Genomic DNA, 20,950 nt, shown 5'->3' with positions numbered 1-20,950 from the left:
ATTAAAAGGAAACAAACTTCTTTAAAAAACTTACTTTTCCAACATATTGTGGATCTGGTCCCATATGTTCTTCTAAAACAAAGAACTGATTCCACACCCATCCCCTTTTGGGACGATGGTGGACTTCTGTTTCACCTTCAATGTGTTTAGTTTGATTTTTGGTCACCTTGATGGAGCCGTGGTGAGCAGTTCCATAACACCTCTGCACAAAACAGAGACACACTAGGACTGGACAGATGCAAGATGTGCTCGTAATTTTCATTGTAAGATAACTTGCCAGTTCACAGTTCTTCTTTTCCTGGTGTGCTACAAATGCTTAGTCAGCATTCAAGAGGGAAGCCACAGCATCCTTTGGAAGCACAGTCCAAAGTAAATTATTTAGCGAGTCCATGATTTAACTGCCCATCAGGGAAAGATCAGACCATATTTACATCCTGAAACACTTGAGGAATCAAAGTTGAGTTGTCTGAGGATTCCAAGTCTTCACAGTAGGAGAACACAGGTAAACATTTTCTACCTATTGGAAAGAAGGAAAATTATACACATTACAAAACATGTTAATTTTATCTGTTTGAATGAAAATTATGCTATTTTTCAGTGTGATGCTGATAGGCAGAGAAAACATACAAATCTTTTCAGAAGTATATAAAAACCTGTAAACCTAAGCCCCTGTGTGCATGTTTACACACTTTCATACTTATACAGTGAATTCTCAATTACATATGTATGTACTTATATATGTATATGTATATATACATATATGTGGAGTTTGTATGTGTGTATATGTAAATAAAGTTTTTGTTTTTGTTAGATGTAATACAGATTTGCTGTACATACTATGTAGCAATTACATGCTATATATGAATTCAAAAAATACTCTCCAAATTCTCTTAATACCAACACAGTAAACAAATATTTACTACAAAGAAGTAAGTGAAGAAGAGGAAGAGGAAGAAGAGGAAGGTGAATAAAATGAAAAATAACACTGAACATTGAGAAAAATTACCCCAGACTTGGGGCACAGATGGGCAGAGTGAAATCAGTGTGAATTACAATTGGCTGAGGTGTGACTTCCCCGGACTCCGACAAGTCATGCGTATAATACTTCAGGGTATGGAGAAGCAGGGCAGATAGACGTCCAAGCTTGGGGATGACATCAGTAGGCTTGATGTCTTATATGTATTTCTCTATGTATGTAAAGAAAGGATTAAAGGTATAATAGGGGTCAAAGCACCAAAAGTGAAAATGCTTTGCTTTCTCAGATAAGAAATGTTAAAAGTCTTGCATTTTGGATTTTGGTACAATTGGGCAATAAAATAAAGCTTGAACAACATTTCTGGAACACAGGTGATAGGATTTGTGAGGTGCAAAGTTGATTCTGAAATTATTAGTTTACCAAAACCAAAATATTTTGAATAAAACTTGCTGAAATATATACGTATCTGCATTCAAGTATGTGTTTAGAAAAATATTGGTTCAACAATATGGCTGTTTTATCTAGTAAAATATTAAATGCATCATTACCTCATTGCATAAAATTGTCTCTGTAAATCAATACTAACTGTACTAATGAAGTGAAAACATTACAAAGTAGTTGACATGAAAATATAATTGATTTTAAAGCCTGTATATTAATTCATAGCATGATTCTTAAACAGAATTGGAAAAAGGTGTTCACACAGTATTGGAAATGAAAAAATAATATCACTAGAGACCCCCACAGTAGGGTGTTCTCTATCATTATCTTCTTCCATAAATTTGGGGTTAAGAACAATGTTACTTCACCACTGAACAAGAATTGTATGGGATTAGGATTTACTTCACCACTGAAGAAGAATTGTATGGGATTAGGATTTACTTCACCACTGAAGAAGAATTGTATGGGATTAGGATTTACTTCACCACTGAAGAAGAATTGTATGGGATTAGGATTTGAATTTCATTTCAACCAACTGATGAATAAAAAATTCAACGTTTTACATATTTTATGAAAGCAAAGGGAGTTTTCATGCTGGTTTAATTTAAAATGATTCAAAATCTCTCCTAACATAAAAGAGCAATACCATTCTAGATCTGACATGTTAAAAGCATTGAAAAGAGAGTTTAAAAACACAGAACTTGTGTTTTTTTATATAATTTGCTTGCAATATGAACTTTTAAGAATCATCAAATTTATTCAAGTTTCAATGTTCTCATTTATTAAAACTTTTAGCCAGAGTAATTGATTTCAATATTCTTTCAGATCTATTTAAAATATTTATATGATGTTATATTAGTTTCTTTAATTTCCAAAAGATTCTTAACTTTCAAATCATGAATTTCAAAAAATGAGAAGCTTTTTTAGTCTTAGAAGCCAAGGTGCTGAATATATAGAAGGTGTTGTTATCTTAATACTTTCACACCATTTGGTGTGATTTTCAAATGAAATTAACATCTTTACCCTTTATGCTTAGTTATTTAACAAAGCATAATTCATGAGTAGAAGGTGAAGAAAGTGGCTTTTGTAATGTATTGCAAATATGTAAAATAAGTATTTTCTTCACAGCATTGGTCTTGTGTGTCATACTAAAAATGTAAAAATGCATTTTAATCTACATAAGCATTGTATGTTTATAAATCTATTTTGGAAATTTTTGAAAACTGATAAATGTGACACTACAGAATAAAAAACCAAATGTAAATATAACCACTGTGCTTTTGAAGATAGGTCCATTTAACATGTATAAGAGGAAAGAACTACTAATACGAAAATTTCATGTTTCGCTTAAAGAAATCTCTCCCTGTATACATTAGAAAGAATTAAAATGCAAAAATAATGAAACAAACCACTGATTAAGTACAGTAGAAATATGTAATAGACATTTATTGTCTTTTGATGAAGCATCATTCAAACACCCTTTCTGCTTTCAAGAAACATCCAAGTAGGTGAATTTTAATGAATTAAGGCCCTAACTCAACCTCAACACTAACATTTAGAGAGCAAATATATATTTCTTCCCATATCCTCTTACTTAGGACACATACCAAAGGTATTTAACATAATTTATATGCTCCAACACTCTGGAGCAAATTATGGATGGATGCAGGCACAGTTGAGAAATTCTTCACTACAGAGCTCATCATCTCAAGGTCTAGATATAATGTGGTGAGCTTAGCAGCTATGACAGAACCCAGTGTCTGCAGCAAAAATAAGTGACTTCTAGTTATAATGCTCCAGTTGCAAATATTTGATTTTGTTTTGAACTCTCTAACTTAGCTTGGTTCCTACTTCTGACCAAATCTGATTTTTAATGACTCATCAACTCTGATGATTACACAATATTTATTGAAAAAATATTTTTGATTCTTTCCAAGGCCATAGTTTATTTCCTGTATTTGAAAATAAGAACTTCTTCTCATAAAAAGTGTTATAATAAAAATACTCCAAACTCAGGTTTCAAAGACTGCAATATATTCAATAATATATAATGCAGACCTCCTCTTTCTGCTCAGTACTTAATTTAAGTGATCGTAAACTCAAGGCTAGCTGCAGGAAACCCTCCCTTTTCAGAACTTAAGTTAGTAACAATAGAATTAAAAGGCATGAACTGTAACATTCATAATGTGGGAACTCACACAATTGCATTAGCACTTTTCTCTCTGAGCTTCATATTTCTTATTTGTTGATAGTTTTCATTGAATGATCTTTAGCATATTAATCAACACGATTCTTTTAATTTATGATTTAGTAATAGTGTTTCATTTCCAAATGAGGTTTCTTATTTATGCTGAGTGACACAGGTCACCTAAGATTAATCATTAGCCATTAATAGCTCTCAGTACTGGTCCTCCTTCAAAAACAGAGGAAGCACCATTCTAACACAAAGAATTCTCGCATTTACCCCAAATGTTATTTCCTGTTACTGGAACTTTAACTGTATTACTTCACCGATTGTTTCTAAATTTGCAAACCTGAGACTCCAAAAAAAGTCTAGAGAATATTTTCTATTTGTGTTTCAAAACTCTGTGCTTTGCTCTTCTATTCTAAAAATTCTTTGTAAAGCACATTCTATCAACTGTACTTTGTGAGTGAATCACACTATTCTTCACAAGTGTGAGGTGACATGCAATATTCACCTCTTAAAAGACAGAATTAAAGTTGTCATCAATTTCTGAAGTCAAGTATCACATGTAATCACTAGACATCTCTTGACTTGTGTTCACCAAGCCATGTTTACATAGAAATGACAAACAAAATAAGCTGTGGTGGAAAGTCTTACTTTGGGCAATACCTTCCTCATGAGATGTGTGAGGATGTCTTGCATGAAGAAGGACCTGCCAAGGGGAGCATGATGCTCACCACAAGGAGAAGACTCTCAACTCTGCAACTGAACCCATCAGATGATAAGGCTGCCCTTGAAATGATGGTTCATTTTGACAATAGTGGGACTTAAACTTTACCATATTAATGATATAAAATACCATCTTACTCTATTTAAATATGTGAAATTTACATTATGCCTGGATTTCAAGGTGTTTATATAAGGTAAAAGTTACAGGTACTAAATAAAAGCTTACTAAGCTTTTCCACAAGTGTTAAAAAAAAAAAAATATGTTCACATTCAAGATGTTAGCCTGAATCTCTCTCATCTAAGTGTCTAAAGCTTCCGTTTGAATTGAGGATTGTAGGCCTAAATCCCACTGCTAACAAGATACTTCCTTAGGTATGTGTCTAATCCTGCAGTAAAGAATTCCATCATATGCGGGAACCAACGATGACTAGTAATTATACCATTCTTTCTTCTTAACTCTATTTCCGGATTAATTTCCAATGATATTTACTTCTGATTTTATTTTCATTTCTTTCCTTGGTACTCTATTTTAACTATATTCTCTATAACCATAAGAGTTTTTATTTTTTTCTATCTCAACAGAAATTTTTCAGTTTAAAAATTAAATTTGTTCCTCTAACAATCAACCTAATAGCTTTTGCATATTGTCAATATGTATTACTCATAAACCGAAAACCACATGAATTGTGAAGAGCCACAAGTAAATTTATTATAAGTGTTAGTTCCAGGTTCAAAGTTCATATTTTAAATTTCAAGTTGACCATTTCAGAATATTCTCATAATTTAAGGTTTTGATAATATTTGATTTAGCAAATTGCAGCTGTTTAAAGTAGACATAAAAATGTACATATAACATGATAATATATTTAAAATCATCTAATTGTTCTCTCTGAAACATGATAAAATTCTAAATAATTATATAAATAAATCATAAATCATTAATTTTTACATTTTTTTCCACTCCAAGCAAGGATTTAAGTTCCAAGGAGGCAAGGGTGAAACCACTCTTTGTACGTGGACCTAATTCCTGACATGGCTCATTCTGCTCTGATTAGCTTTAAAGCTTTGTTATATCTTGGATCCAGGAAGTCCCCCCAAAAAGGCTATGTATAGAAAGCATGATTCCCAATGAGGCAACATGCATAGGTGGGGTTCTTAGGCAATGATTAGGGCTCGGACCTTATCAGTGGATTAATCCATTTCAACTAACATCCTTGGATAGTTGAATGAACTACTGAGTGGGAACTGTAGGTAAGTACAGCTTGACTGGAGGAGAAGGGCATGACAAGGGTGTGTAGTCTTGGGGATGTTATCTGTCCTTGACCCTTTCTCTTTCTCTTTCTGCTCCCTGGCTGCCATGAGCTAAGAAGCTTTCCTCTGCAATGCCCTTCCACCATGATTTTTATGCCTTAAAGCCAGTCAGCTATGGACTGCATCCTCTGAAACCATGGGCCACAATAATTTTTTCTAATATAACTAGTTCCTGCCAGGTAATTTGGTCATAGTAACAAAATGTTAACATGAGCCTTAATCTTCAAAATACACTTAATTAAACCATCCCCAAAACCTAGAAAAAAGATTTTTTTTTTCACAAATATTTCTCTGTTTGGGAAGACAGTTCTCTTTGTGTCTTTTGTGTTTGCACACACAATTTCACTGATAAAATATTGATGTAGACCTTAGCAGCCTCAGCACATGATTTTTCTTTCCTTATGATGTCAATTATATTCAAACTTTCTCTTAGAGGAAGCATCTGTGGCTTCTCTTTGGTGTTGAATTGTTAACATTACCACTCTTCACTTGGAGTCCACTGTTAAGTGAAGTGTTACTTGAACACTAGCACCACAATACGTGTGCCGGTGTGCATTATAGTCAATAACGGAAACATCTATCTGTCAAAGTCACTGAAGGGAGGATGTGCTCGCAATTACAGCCTGGATATATTTCACAGAGGTGGTTTACATCCCAGGCAGGAGAGAGAGAGACGGACGGTGCATGATTTCTTCATATTACTCAGAACAGCATGTGATTTACAACTTGTAAACTCTTTTAGAATTTTTCACCAAAAAAAGCAAAACTACATATAGGGAGGGACTAATGTGTATAGTCAAACTACATGTCTGAACATTCATACTATATTGAATAATAATAAAAGATATATATGGAAATGAGAGAGCATTAGTATTGTCATAATCCTTCTGTCTCAAGTCCTACTTTCCTATTGTTTAGGTTCTTGCATACACATATAGTGTTGAGTTTTGATTTAATGTCTCATATACTCCTGGATTTATACATGTGAGTCAGAAGAACAATGTCCTGAAGAGACCTGAAAATTTAAGATAATATTGAACAATATTGATCTCTGTGCCACATTAATTAATATAGAATTAGTACTGATTTTCACAATAACCAGTGGATATTGTTCATTATTAGAAATACTAGAAAAAAAAGGGCACCAAATGCAATGTTTCTGTATATTCTATTTTCTGTGTATGTTATATGGAAAGTTCATGTACACTATTTGTATTTTCATTCTTGATCTACCATTATGATCACACCTTTGCCAATTTATCAAACATATATATCACTGTAAATCTGTTATATCTACCTGACATTTTAACCCAGATACTATGTTATTTTATGTCATTTTCATGATGAAAAAGGTCAAAAGAGTTCTGCACACCACTTGATAATTCCAAAGTTTGAATGATTCCCAAATTTCTGTCAACCTGTTGCATTCCATAAAACACACATCCACACTGTTTCCAGTTAGAACTCATTTGTCAGTTTTCAGAAACTACACTTGAACTTTTTAACATAACAAACAGAACACTTTGCAACAAGACTTACATTCACAAAACCCTCTAATCTATATGCAGATTAATTGTACTTTGAGTGTATGCCTGATGCTCGCTTGCCATTGCAAGTCTTTTCCTGCTTCTTTTGAATTGCACCTCACAATTCAAGCTTCTGAAAATTTTACTCCAATTTCAAGCACAGTACCATTTCCTTTTTGTCTAATTCCAGTCCCTATCTCTCTCCACAGGTTGGGCATTTCCTCTTCCCTGTGTCCATAACATAATGTAAACACCATTTTATTTTGTATTTAAGCTGGTATTATATTTTTGTTTTGCTTTTGTTTTCTTTTGTTTCAAACAAGACTGTACAAAGCAGTTTCACTAATAAGCAGTCCCAAAGGAGCACTACCATTGTGTGGAGGATGGCAAAGACCATCACTCTGTTCACCACCATCACTGCACCCTAGGCTGCAGTTAAAACAACAGTGAAACAGAATACACTCACAGGCAAGAAGTGATATGAAGAGTATTCATTACTTACATATAGGCATCAACAAACAGAAGGGGTCTCAGATTCATTGTGAGCTGGTCACACAAGACTCAGGAAATCTGCCAGTAGGTGAGATGGACTCTTAACTATACATGTCCCATTTGCGCTGCAGCTGACTCACCCCACCTGGTAACCTGCCATTGTTTGTACACCACAGAGGCAACATGAATCACTAGACAAAGTTCTGAAGGATATACTGCTTCCAGAGGGAGGAAGGAAGACTAGCAGAAGACTAGCCTATCCAGCATAGTTTCTCCTTAATTCAAGATTATACATTCCCAAGGAAAGATAGGACCAAGAACTAGTCTATGTGTATTTCAGGCAAGTCCTTCCTTTCTTAGGATAGTGAATTTTCAGTTCATTCTACAGTTATCCTGAGAACTACATGCAAGGGTAGAAGGAGACTGGGTTAGCCAAGGTTGTCAAGAAAGCATCTGCAGACAGTGAGTTCTTGAAAATAAGATGTATATACTTTGTTATTTCTCAAATATTTGGAGTAGATTGAACATAAAAATGAACTTTGAGTGAACTTCTGAATCACTTAATAACAAATATTAACATAATAATCAGTTAAAATAGTGTGAATGATAAAAACTTTTAGGGACACTTTCAATAAAAATTTAAATTGTGATTTAATTTGATGATTCATGACAAATTCTAATAATGCCAATATGAAACAAATTGTTGAAAATCCAAGACTTCAGAAATTTGCTGGTTCTCTGTCATGTAACCAATAAAAATTCCTCATCAAATTGTACTACATACTAACTACTATGCTGTAGTATTACAGTATAACAAGTGGAAAAAAAGTAAAAATTAAAAATAAAAAAAACTGTAAAGTAATTATACATTAACAAGAGAAATTTCATATCTACGAATAGTGAAAATTACATATTGCTGTTGAAATTTGTTTTCTATATTATAATGTGAAAGTACATTTTCATATAATATTTTATTTTATTTTTACCATATGGCAACTGAAAAGTGATAAAATACTAAGAAATGTCTAAATATCCGGTAAAATAAGTTGAGATGAGAAATTGCATTCCACCATATTTGAAAAAATCAGAAACTTAGAAGATCATACCATTTCATATGAATTTTAACAGTTTCACTTAAGAATCTTAAGTATTATTAAACCAATTAAATCAATAATTTTTCCATCATTCTTCAAAGGACCTGTCAAGACTTCCAATTATGGGCACTGATTAGTGCCTGTAATGCTGAGGATTACTGATTAATATACAACTGCATTCCTGCTATATATTAGAGTTGGTTAAAATGTAGACAAAATGCAAAATATTTAAGGTTTTCAAGATGTGTTATAGTAGAAAAATCTAAACAAAAGACAAACAATGTGTTTTAATGAAGATTGAATTTAGGGAACTTCAAATGAGGGTCAGGACAGAAGACTGCTCTTGCAGGCCTAATATTTGAGACATGAATCACAAGAAGACAAGCATGAAGGACACAAGGGGAAATCATTCTAGATGCACAAAACCAGTAGATTCAAGGGCTCTCAGATCAAACTGAGCCTGTCATGAGCAAGGAAATGAAGCTCAGCTGTGCTGAGATCATAAATCTGTGGGTAGTAGGAGTGAGAGAATGAGGGGCAGACAGAAAGTCAGAACACCAAGGGACTTTGAGGATGTTGGAGTTTATGTTAAAGTTTTATTGATAAAAACAAAGGATTGAAATCTGTGCCCTTAACACAATTTTAAGTGTCTAATGTACTTCTCTTCTGTACAAGTACTATGTTGTGCTGCTGACTCCTAGAATGTTTTCATCTTGCATGACTGGAACTTTTTTACTAAGGGTAGACACCCACAATAACTACTGATTTCTTTCACCCCCAACAGAAGTTTTACGTCTGCCAGGAGATTTACCATAGTAGGCATTCCACATGAGTGGAATCATGCAATACTCCTCCTCCTATCTCTAACTTATTTCACTCACCAAAATGAACTGAAGTTTAATCCATATTGGCAGCATTATGACAGGATTTCTTTTTCGGGAAAGGCTGAGTAGCACTCCATTGCATGCATATGTCATAATTATTTTTTTCATGCATTCATTAATGGACCTTTAGGTTCTTTCCACCTCTTGGCTGTTTTAACAATTTCATTTTCAGGGCATCCATTGCTTACTGTATAGCAGCACAGCTTATTCTTGTGTACACCCTCTCATTTTTTTAACCAAAGATTTGTCCATTTGCTATGTTAAAAAATACTTAGTTGATTTGTTGATTTTGATGTTGTCTTTTCATTCTTCATTTAATTTATTTCTGCTGCAATTTTATAATCTCCTTTTCTGCTACATCTAACTTTTAGTTAGTTTGTGGTTTGTGGAGTATCATAGGTACATAAATTTAAGTTTTTTATTAGAGATGATTATTTTTAGTGAAATTCTTATTGCTGTAGTAGGAAATTCTTATTGCTGTAGGAAGTCCTTCAGTACTATTTTTGCTGGTCCATATAAATTCTAGTTGTAAGTTTTCTTTATTTTTTATCTCAAGATATTTTCTACTTTTCTTTAATGTCTTATTTGAGGAGTTCATTGTTCAAGGTTGTGTTATTTACTTTTCACATATTTGTGAATTTTTGAGTTTTCATTATGGTTTTGGTTTCCTGATTTATTCCATTATGTTTAGAAAAGATAACTAGCTACTAATTCAAACTTCTTAAAATTTTCAAGACCTATTTTGGCCTAAAATGTGATATATCCCAAAATATGTTCCAAGCACAATTGAGAAGAATGTGTGTTTTCCTGCTCCACTATGTCATGTCTGCACATGTCTGTTAGAAACATTTTGGTCTACAGCGATGCTCAAATATTCTATTGATTTTCTGTCCATCTGTTCTCTAGAGTATGGAAATTTTGGTACTACAGTCTGCTTGTATTATTATGGTATTATGTATGGATTTCTGCCATTATCTGTATACATTTAGATGCTCAATGTTGGAACCAAATATATTTATCATTGTCTTATTTTATATTTATTTTAAAATTATGACATTATTATTTAACAATTAATTTTATGAATATGAAATTGCCTTCTTTTTTCCTTGTGAACATCTTTGACTTAAAGTCTATTTTGTGTGATATAGTATAGCATCACTCTGCTGTCTTGTAGATACAGTGCACCTGGAATATCTTTTCTCCAGCATTACACTTGTAATATGTGCCTGAAAATCCAAAGTGTGTCTACTGTAGGAACCAGAGGTTAATCTATCTAACCACTTAACATTTTCTTTGCTGGGGAGGGTACCAGGAATTGAACTCAGGGGCATTCAACCACTGAGTCACATCCCCAGCCCTATTTTGTATTTTATTTAAAGACAGGGTCTCATTAAGTTGCTCAGAGCCTCACTTTTCTTGATGCTCACTTTGAACTTTCAATCCTCCTGCCTCAGCCTCCTGATCTGATGGAATTACAGGCATGTTATTAAATAGGTTATTTAAACATATGTGGATATGTTTAAAGGAATACTCAATAGGGAAGAAATAACCATTGTCATTTTATCCTTTCCTCAATATACTGTGTTTATTATCCATATTTTCTTCTCTGCTGCCTTCTTTAGTGTCTTATGATTTGATTTCTTTCTGATTTTTCTCTGTGTCTTTTATATATCATAAGCCATCTTCTAACAATCTCTTTGAAGTTGATAACTGATGTTCAAATACCAAAACTCGACACTTACATATTCCTATATACTCAAACCTTATGTTACTGATGACTCAATACTTTTAAATAATGTATATTCATTAACATACTGCATAGTCAATTTGAGATGTTTGTCTTTTACTTTCATACAGAATTAAAAGTGGTTTGCACACCACCTTTACATGATTTCAGCACTCTGTTCTCTTCAATACATTTCCCTTTACTAGTGAAGCTTATACTTTCCTCTGATTTCCTGTACCCTACAGCATGTTTTCGCTTCAACTTCAGAATTCCCATTAGCATTTCTTGTAAGGCAGGTCTATTAGTAATGGGTATTTTCAGTTTTGAGTCTCTGAAAGTCCTTCTTTTTTCCCTTTTGAAGAAGAGTTTTGTTGGACACAGTATTGTTGGCTGGCAGTTTTCTCCCGTTGCACTGAACATATCCTCTCATCCCTCTGGTTGGCAAGATTTCTGCTAAAAAGAAATCTGTTGATAACATTTATAGGACTTATCTTTTATGTAATGACTCATTTTTCTCTTATTGCTTTCAAAGTCCTTTGTCTTTTATCTTTGACAGTTTCATTGTAATATCTCTTGGTATGAACTTCTTTCTTTTCAACTTATTTAGAAAGAATGAGCTTCTTGAATCTATATTCATTTCCTTTCTTATATATTTGAAATTTTCTGCCCTTATTTTCCTAAATAAACTCTGACCTTTGCTCAATCTCTTCTACTTATGCTATCCAATAATGCATGCATCAGTCTGTTTGATGGTGTTCCATAACTCCCTTAGCATTTCTTAAGAATTTTCATTTTTTTCTCTACTTATTGAAAAATGTCAAATTTTATATTTTTCCTGTTCTAAGATTCTTTATTCAGCTTAATCAAATCTGCATGGAGTGACTATAGCAAATTCTTCAGTTCAATTATTATGTTTTACATGTCTAAGATTTTTAAAAAATACATTTTCTATTGCTCTTCTATCTTTTTTATACATTCTCATTTTTATTCATGCAATGTTTTACTGAGTTTGTTTAGCATCTTTGTGATGATTATTTTGAATTGTGTGTTGTGTACTTCATATACTTCATTTTAAGCATCAGTTTCTGGAGATGTTGGGTCTTTTAGTTGAGCTCGATTTTCCTATTTCTTCCTGTTCCTTGTGATTTTGTGGTGATATCTCCGCATAAAAGATCAGTCACCTTTCCCAGTTCTCATGGGAAAAGTGGATTCTTGCAGAAAGAGATCTTTAAGACTGGCAAAAGATTCTGGGGGCCACTCAAAATATCTGTCAAAGTGTTTTTTATACGTAGAGTCCTAATTATAGGAATTTTCTGATTTTTTTTCTTTCTTATTTATTTATCATCTTTTAGAATCTTGTGATGGTCTTCCACCTCTGTTGTCTATCGTTTATGTTCCATCTTCTCTGAAGCAGCAGCACACTACCCGTCTCTATTTTCTTCCTTGTGGCCTCCACTCATCTGAAATATCTTGGGTCCCATCAGTGGCCTAAGTTGGGTTAGGCAGAACTAAGTCCTTCTGTAAGCCAGAAGTGCTCATCACATTTGTCTTTCTCCCACAAGGGAGAGGTTGATGAGCTGAATCAGCCTCTGTCTGCTGTTGTACAAGCCCTCTGGAGCAGCATCAAACTACACAACTATTGGCTTTTTCCAGCAATGTCTAGGCCTGGGCCCATCAGCGCTCCAAGAGATAAGACACAAAAGCCTCTCCAGTAACCTCCATTAAAATTAGAATGTGGGAGATATATGGTCGACATTTCTTTTCCTACACAGGGAGAAGTGAGAGGCCAGGATTTTTTCAGTTTTTATTTTTCTTTTATGGCTGCATTGTGGGACACACTACAGCAAAAGAGGAACACAAATTGTCTTACTGGCTTAGATTTCATTACTTTAATATTAACCAGGCTTGAAGAAATCCCATTTCGTGAATTTCTCATGCAAAGAATTCATCTAATTATTGCTGTTGAATCACTGTCAACATAGGAGGAAGGAGAATCTGGGGCTTCCTAGTCTACCAACTTACTGAAATCTCTTATGATATCACTTGGATTGTGTGCTATTTGAAATGAGAAGACCTTGATGGATTTGAGGTAGAATTTTGGAAAAAAAAATTACAAGAAATAGACAAAAATGGGTAAGAATGAAGAAATCTGGCATCAAACTTTGATGCAAGCTATTTTGTCTGTTTTCCACTTGAAGATGTTAAGACCCACAGTATCGAAGGAGCTTGCTTGTGAGATGAGATTAGAAACTGGTTCTGTCCAAAGTTCAACATCCTTTTCTAACTCATTCAGACTTGGTTTGAATTGTGATGCTTCTGTCCTCTTGCTGTTGGTCCTTGAGACAAGAGTGTTTTAATATTATACTTTCAATTCCTTGGGTGTTCAAGGAATGTAATAGCAAGATAAGTTGTAGTTAGAATTTCATAAACTAAAAGAAAATGAAAGAACTAAGAAGACTTTGATTCACAGTAAACCTTTAAAATGTGTTAAAAAAAAAAACAAAAAACAAAAAACTCAACTCAAAATGGATCAAGGACCTTGAAATCAGACCAAGAGACCTTGCATCTTATAGAAGAAAAAGTAGCTCCAAATCTTCAACATGTCGGCTTAGGATCAGACTTCCTTAACATGATTCCCATAAAATAAGAAATAAAAGCAAGAATCAATAACTGGGATTGATTCAAATTAAAAATGTTTCTCTCAGCAAAGGAAACTATCATCAATGTGAAGAGAGAGCCTACAGAGTGGGAGAATATCTTTGCCACTCATACTTCAGATACAGCACTAATTTCCAGAATATATAAAGAATTCAAAAAACTCTACACCAAGAATACAAATAACCCAATCAGCAAATGGGCTAAGGAAATGAACAGACACGTCACTGAAGAAGATCTACAAGCAATCAACAGATAAACGGAAAAATGTTCAACATCTGTAGTAATAAGAGAAATGCAAATCAAAACTACCCTAAGATTCCATCTCACCCCAACTAGAATGACGATTATCAAGAATACAAGCAACAGTAGGTGTTGGTGAGGATGTGGGGAAAAGGTACACTCATACATTGCTGGTGGGGCTGCAAATTAGTGCAGCCACTCTGGAAAGCAGTGTGGAGATTCCTTGGAAAACTTGGAATGGACCCACCATTTGACCCAGCTATCCCACTCCTTGGCCTATACCCAAAGGACTTAAAACAAGCATACTACAGTGATGCAGCTACATCAATATTCATAGCAGCTCAATTCACAATAGCTAGATTGTGGAACCAAGCTAGATGCCCTTCAGTTGATGAAAGGATAAAGAAACTGTGGTATATATGTACAATGGAATATTACTCAGTCATAAAAAGTAATAAAATTATGGCATTTGCAGGCAAATGGATGCAATTGGAGAATATCATGCTAAGTGAGATAAGTCAATCTCAAAAAACCAAAGGATGAATGATCTTGCTGATAAGCAGATGATGATACATAATGGGAGTGGGAGGGAGGTAAGAATGGAGGAAGGAGGGACTGTATAGAGGGAAAAGAGCGGTGGGATGGGTGGGGGAAGGAAAAAGAACAGAATAAATCAAACACCATTACCCTATATAAATGTAGATTACACAAATGGTATGCCTCTACTTCATGTACAAAGAAACAAGTTGTACCCCATTTGTTTACAAAAAAAAAAGAATAAATGAATTTAGAAATAAGAAAACAATATTAACTATGTACAGTAGACACAATATAGACATATTATTTCAGTGTTTGACTTACATTTTATTTTATTACAAGTTACTTTTTATGTGCAATCTTTAAATACAAAGTTTAGTCATGCATTTTCCTTACTATATGTAGTATATAATCATTAAATTAAAAATTAAATTCACTTATGATGATTATCAAATACAAATATTGATAAAGATGTGATTTTTTTACCTCTATTACCATTATCCTATTTTTATGAGCCAAGAAAAAATCAAAGTCATGCACATTCAAATGCTTTATAATTCTTTCAATAAGAAAAGACACTTACACTGTTTAAATATGTCTGATGCTTCTGTCCTTGCAAAGCAGAATAGACTACACACACAATTGCCACATAGATGGAGTTTTATGAAATGTCAGGGGAAATTTCTTTTCATATGTGAATTTATGTTAAATACCTGGAATATGTGGAGATATTACAAGTCCTTCCTCACCTATTTTAAACATTTTTGTTGATGGATTATAATTATTCCTAAAAGTAGGTTTGATTGTAATGTATCCATACCAGCACATGGCATATTTGGTCCATTCAGACCTTTTACCTACCCTTTTCCTTGTCTCCTCTCTTTCCCTAATCTCTATTCTACTGATCTCCCTTCTATATTCATTAGATTCCTTTTTATTTTTCTCCTTTTTGTACTCTTCTTCCACAATGAGAGAAAGCATGTGACCCTTGATTTTCTGAGTCTGGTTTATTACACTTAGCATGATGTTTTCCAGGTCCATCAACTTGCCTGCAAAGGACATAATTTTCTTATTCTTTATAACTGAGTAAAACTCCATTGTATATTTTTCTGTGAGCCACTCAGACATATAAAAGGGAATTATCACAAATATTTCCAGCGTGCCATTAAATTTTGAGATATTAATAGAATGACACCCATTAAATATCTAAATCTCTAAGGGAGTTTAGAAACTAAGTTTTTACTTTAACTATCTGAAAACTCGTTGAGATTTTATTTGCAATTTGGTGAACAAATTTCCAATTATTACATTATCCTGTTTATGTTACTTTATAGCATTTAGCAATTAGGGAATAGAGTAGGTAATATGTTGCATAATCATTCAAAAGCTGAATTCAAGAAAGGGTCTCTTGGTTGTAATAAAGTTCCTGTGGGTAGTTCAATTAACTCTTGTTGGTTACTAAGGTATAACTTTTTTCTGAATCTTTATGAAGAAAAAGAAAATATACAAAAAAAACCAACAAAACTGCATAAGGTCCTCCAGAGTATTATTAGGTAATGTTTACATGGGGAATCTGCCACATTGTTAATATAATTGCTGCTCTGTGGTCCTATAAAATTAAAGGCCGTTCATCTGTTATATCCTTATTGGGAACATTTAGTAGAGTTTTACACCATGTACTCTGCCAAAGAATTAGAAGTATACCCTCTCTAGGTCTAATATTTTACCCTAAAAATACTTATGAATATTATTATTATTATTATTATTACTCTATTATTTGCTGTTATAAATGTTTTATCTCTTCATTAAGAAAATCAACAAATAAAACAATTAGATATAAAAAAAGCAAAATATTCCTTCTTGTCTTGACTCTCAGTTCTAATCTCAATATATAAAAATTTAAATGCACATATGGTTTTGGAGATAAGGAAATAATCAGTAGATATATGGACAAACAGAATAAAAAGAAATAGTAAATTTGTAATGTGCTTTGTTTACACTGAGTTGTATTGGTATTGTGTGATATTTTATCACGATATAATTATTGTGGGGAATTTATTTTGTCTACAATACAATTACCTTGTTATTATTTACTACCACGTATCACACAGTTTTAAGTGTGTATAAGAATATGAATCCTAATATCTTACTAATGACCATGTCCACACTATACTTTACAACCATCAGTTCAGTAGAAAATAGTCCTTTTTGTTTGAAAGATTAAATTAAAATCTACAAGTTTGAGCCCAGGAAAAAGCTGGTTTATCAGCTGATAAGATAGTGGTATTCTGGGGGGCTGGGGTTGTGACTCAATGGTAAAGCACTTGCCTAGCTTATATGAGGCCCTGGGTTTGATACTCAGCACCACATAAAAGTAAAATAAAGGTACTATTTTCGCTTGCAAATAAAACAAAGTTTAAAAAAGGTATTGTGTCCATCTATGACTAAAAGTATTTTTTTTAAAAAGATAGAGGTATTCTGTTACATGGTAAACAAAGGCTCTCCATTTATAGAATCTATTAGCATGGTCTCACGCATGTAGATAAGGAAGCTCAGTTAAGATTTGATTAAATATGAGAAGAAAATTATTGCTCATGCTATTTAACCTTCTTCATGTTTTCTTTGCAAATTACAGTAATAGAAAAATTTTCACTACATACTTTGCCCTTCCCCCAGAACTCACTGGATAGTCTAGGTTGCCAGTTAAGCAGGTAGAAAGGACTTCAGAGTCAGACCGACTTGAGCATGAGTCTTGATTCTGCACTCATCATTAGTAAATCGAGATTATCCAAGCAAGTTAAACTTCTGCTAGACTTTGAGTTGTCAATCATGAAAAGAGCATAAAAACAAATGTTTGGTATGATGATAAAATTAAATATCTCCAAGAAATTAGCCGGTGTCAGTCTCTAAAATATAATATGCAATCCTGTTATTATCATTACTGTTAGTAAAACACTAACCATCCCTCTTGTTTTCCTTTGGAAGGAAGTATCGAATACTGTTTAAACATCTGCCTACCTGTGCTTTGGACCCTGTGGATTCACATGTGCATAGACAAGAATATACAAAGATAAGGGTCAGGAGGACTTAAAGTCCTTCAGTTTCACATCTTCTCCAAAAAATGTATTGCAACTAGTGCTAAATATGTTCCATTTTCCATTAACTGTCTTAGAATTCAAACTTTGTGTATTTATTATATATAAAATGAATAGTGTTACACCATCATGCTGCTGTTTTTCGGTGGGGTATAAATATATTCTTTTCTTCCCATTAAAAAGCCCAGTTTATTTTGTGAAAATTCATACTCTACCTACCCACTGCCCAACAGCTAATTTTAACAAGTGAGAAATCAAATGATGGTCTTTGTTTTGGTTTGTATATGAAGTGTCCCCCCAAAACTCACGTGTGAAACAATACAAGGAGGTTTAGAGAAGAAATGATTAGGCTATAGTCTTAATTTAATCAGTGAATTAATCCCTAATGGCATCTACTGAGTGGTAACTGGAGGCAGGTGGGGTGTGGCTAGAGGAAATGGTTCCTTGGAGGTGTGGCTATGGGGTGTACATTTTGTGTCTGGTAGGTAGTGTCTTTCTCTCTCTGCTTCCTGATCACCATGTAAGCTGCTTCCCTCCTCTGCAATTGTGCTAGTTGAGTCATTTAGTCACAACAGCAAAAAAAACTGACTAACATAGTCTTTATGAAGCAATGGACTGAATAGGACATATGCAGTTTTTTCTAATAATCAGTGACAACCAGTGGTCTTCTAGTCTATTGAAAACAACACTTACAAATACAATTATCCCAGAAATATCTAGTATGAAATTGGTTGGATATTATCTACATTGTTTCCAAATACCACACAATTGCAATCCCAGTGACTCAGGAGGCTGAGTCAGAAGACTAGCAAGTTTGAGGGTAGCTTGGGTGACTTAGTGAGACCCTCACACAAAATGAAAAGGAAAATAGAGCTGGTGATATAGCTGAGTTGTGAAGTATCTCTGGGTTCCATCTGCGGTACCAAAAGAGGTAGGGAGGGAAATTATGAATGCTTTCTTCTATAAGCTATGAGACATTCGTATTAGTTCATATGTAATTTCATGACAAAATACCACTGACTGGGAAGACTAAATAATGTAAACTTATGCTAGTGCAGTAACACACACCTGTAATCCCAACATGAAGAGGCTGAGGAAGGAGGATCACAAATCTGAGGATAGACTCAGCAATTGTGCAAGATCCTCACCTTAGTGAAGGCCCATCTCAAAATTAAATAATAATAATGATAACAATAATAACAAGAGGTGTGGGTGTAGCTCAGTGTTAAAGCACCATTAAATTCAATACACAGTACTAAATGAAAAAATAAAATTACAGAAACATATTCTAAGAATTGTGGAGGGAAGAGTCCCATGAGAAGATTCTGGCAGGTTTCATGTCTGAGGAGGGTGCTTTTCTTGGCTTGCAGTCATCTTTTCACTGTGTCCCAAGCCTTTCCTCAGTCTGTGGTCCTGAGGAGAGAGGGGTCAAGCTCTCCCGTGTCCCTTCTTCAAAGTGCACTACTTCTATCAGATGATGGCCCCACTGGTTAATCTTAATTACCTGCTTAGGCTTGATTAATGTATTAGAGGCCCAATTTCCAAACATAGTCATGATAGGGAGTAGGGTGTCAAGGCATAAATGTGGGAGACACCATCATGCAGTCCCTAGAGCACCCATCCCTAGAATCTAAATTATATGTGATGGCTGCCAATCTTCAGAAATGAAAACGCTCCACTTCTTACTGTGCTACCTGAAAAGTAATGGAGGCCAGAAAGTATAGAAAGAGATCTAAAGTAGATCATTACTAGTTAATCTCAGCAAAAATTAGCAGTGTTTGCTGGTGCGTGCTCAGGTGAGGACTTTAGTAGGCAGTGTGTCTGGTGGGTCAGTCACTCCAACTGCAGATGTAGGGAGAGTGGTCTGTCTCTGGAGCACAGAATCTTAAATTACAAACAGGTAAAGAATAACTAGAGTTCAGCCCCCATAAATGCATGAGGGTTGATGAGGGGGAATTCTTTTAGCCAACTGCAATCAGAAGATTGTTAAAACCAATTCACAAAACCTGAAAATGTGAATGTGGTGTGAACAAGACAAGCAGATTCGGCAAAGTGCTCAGTAATGCCCCCACCCAAACTGGGCATTGGCCATGAAAGCCCAGTGCACGAAGAAGACACATAGTGGCCTTAAAATATTTTGAGAGTGCTGGGTCACATGCAGTTGTAGGACTATTTTAAAGTTTATTATAATTTCCAAGTTTTAACAAAAGATTAAAATATACCATCACTAATAAAAAAAATTGAGATACCATCAACCTCACTAAATTCAATTTCTCATCCAAGAAATTATAGAAAATCTGAAGGTCTGCTGACTGAATTAGCAGAGGTGTGAGAAGAGGAGCAAATTCTTACACGTGGTTTATGGTTTTGGAATACAGATCATTCTTTCTGAGGGAAACTTGTCTACAACTACCAAAATCATAAAGTACTCACTTGCTGACTAATAAATTCTACTTCTAGGAATTTGACCTACAGATTGTTAATATATGTCATTTACTATTGAAAAGACTGCAGAGTGCCCAGTATATTCCTTTCAAGTCTATTTGAAGAACATTTTTTATGACACTTAATCACATGTACAGGAAAGGACTTAGTGAAAATGTATGCAAGACTCAATACTGGTCAGTGGATATTTCTGAGTAGAGCAAAAGGTTTCTGATCATATACTGGCTCCCCCTGCCCCCACCCCCACACACACAAAGTTCCCCATCAGCATTTACCTATTAATGTGTTAAAGTGTGATTTCTATCCACAGATGACTAATAGAGGGAACGATGTCAGAGTCACACAATGGAATATTAGGCCACTCCTTATGCAGTGGATAAATAATAATCTCTGAGTTGGATTGTTAAAAGATTCACTTCAGAATGGTTTGTATAATGTGCTACTAATTTTAAGTGGAATGAAATAAACATTTATATTTACTCTTTTACACATAAAGTTGTTTTGAGAACAAACATGCATGAGAAATGTAGAGCATCTCTGATGTAGGAACTAGTAGAAACATGTCGAATAAGTAAGTAGGATAGGAGAGAGTCTTTTTCCTGTACAGGATT

General features: G+C 34.1%; 1 protein-coding gene across 5 annotated transcripts in view; it reads right to left on the bottom strand.

The window, feature by feature from the left end:
* The window catches only part of CDH18 (cadherin 18), a 952,430-nt gene that overhangs the window by 328,424 nt on the left and 603,056 nt on the right, over window positions 1-20,950 (bottom strand). For all 5 annotated transcript variants that reach the window (XM_079145368.1, XM_079145369.1, XM_079145367.1 and 2 more), the window contains one exon: window positions 35-517. In XM_079145368.1, the coding sequence (XP_079001494.1) occupies window positions 35-262 (228 nt within the window). In that variant the 5' untranslated portion in view covers window positions 263-517. The remainder of the gene's footprint in view (window positions 1-34; window positions 518-20,950) is intronic.

This window comes from Sciurus vulgaris, assembly GCF_902686455.1.
Source record: "Sciurus vulgaris genome assembly, chromosome: 6".
Classification (NCBI taxonomy): domain Eukaryota; kingdom Metazoa; phylum Chordata; class Mammalia; order Rodentia; family Sciuridae; genus Sciurus; species Sciurus vulgaris.
This window is presented reverse-complemented; position numbering and strand designations above follow the sequence as displayed.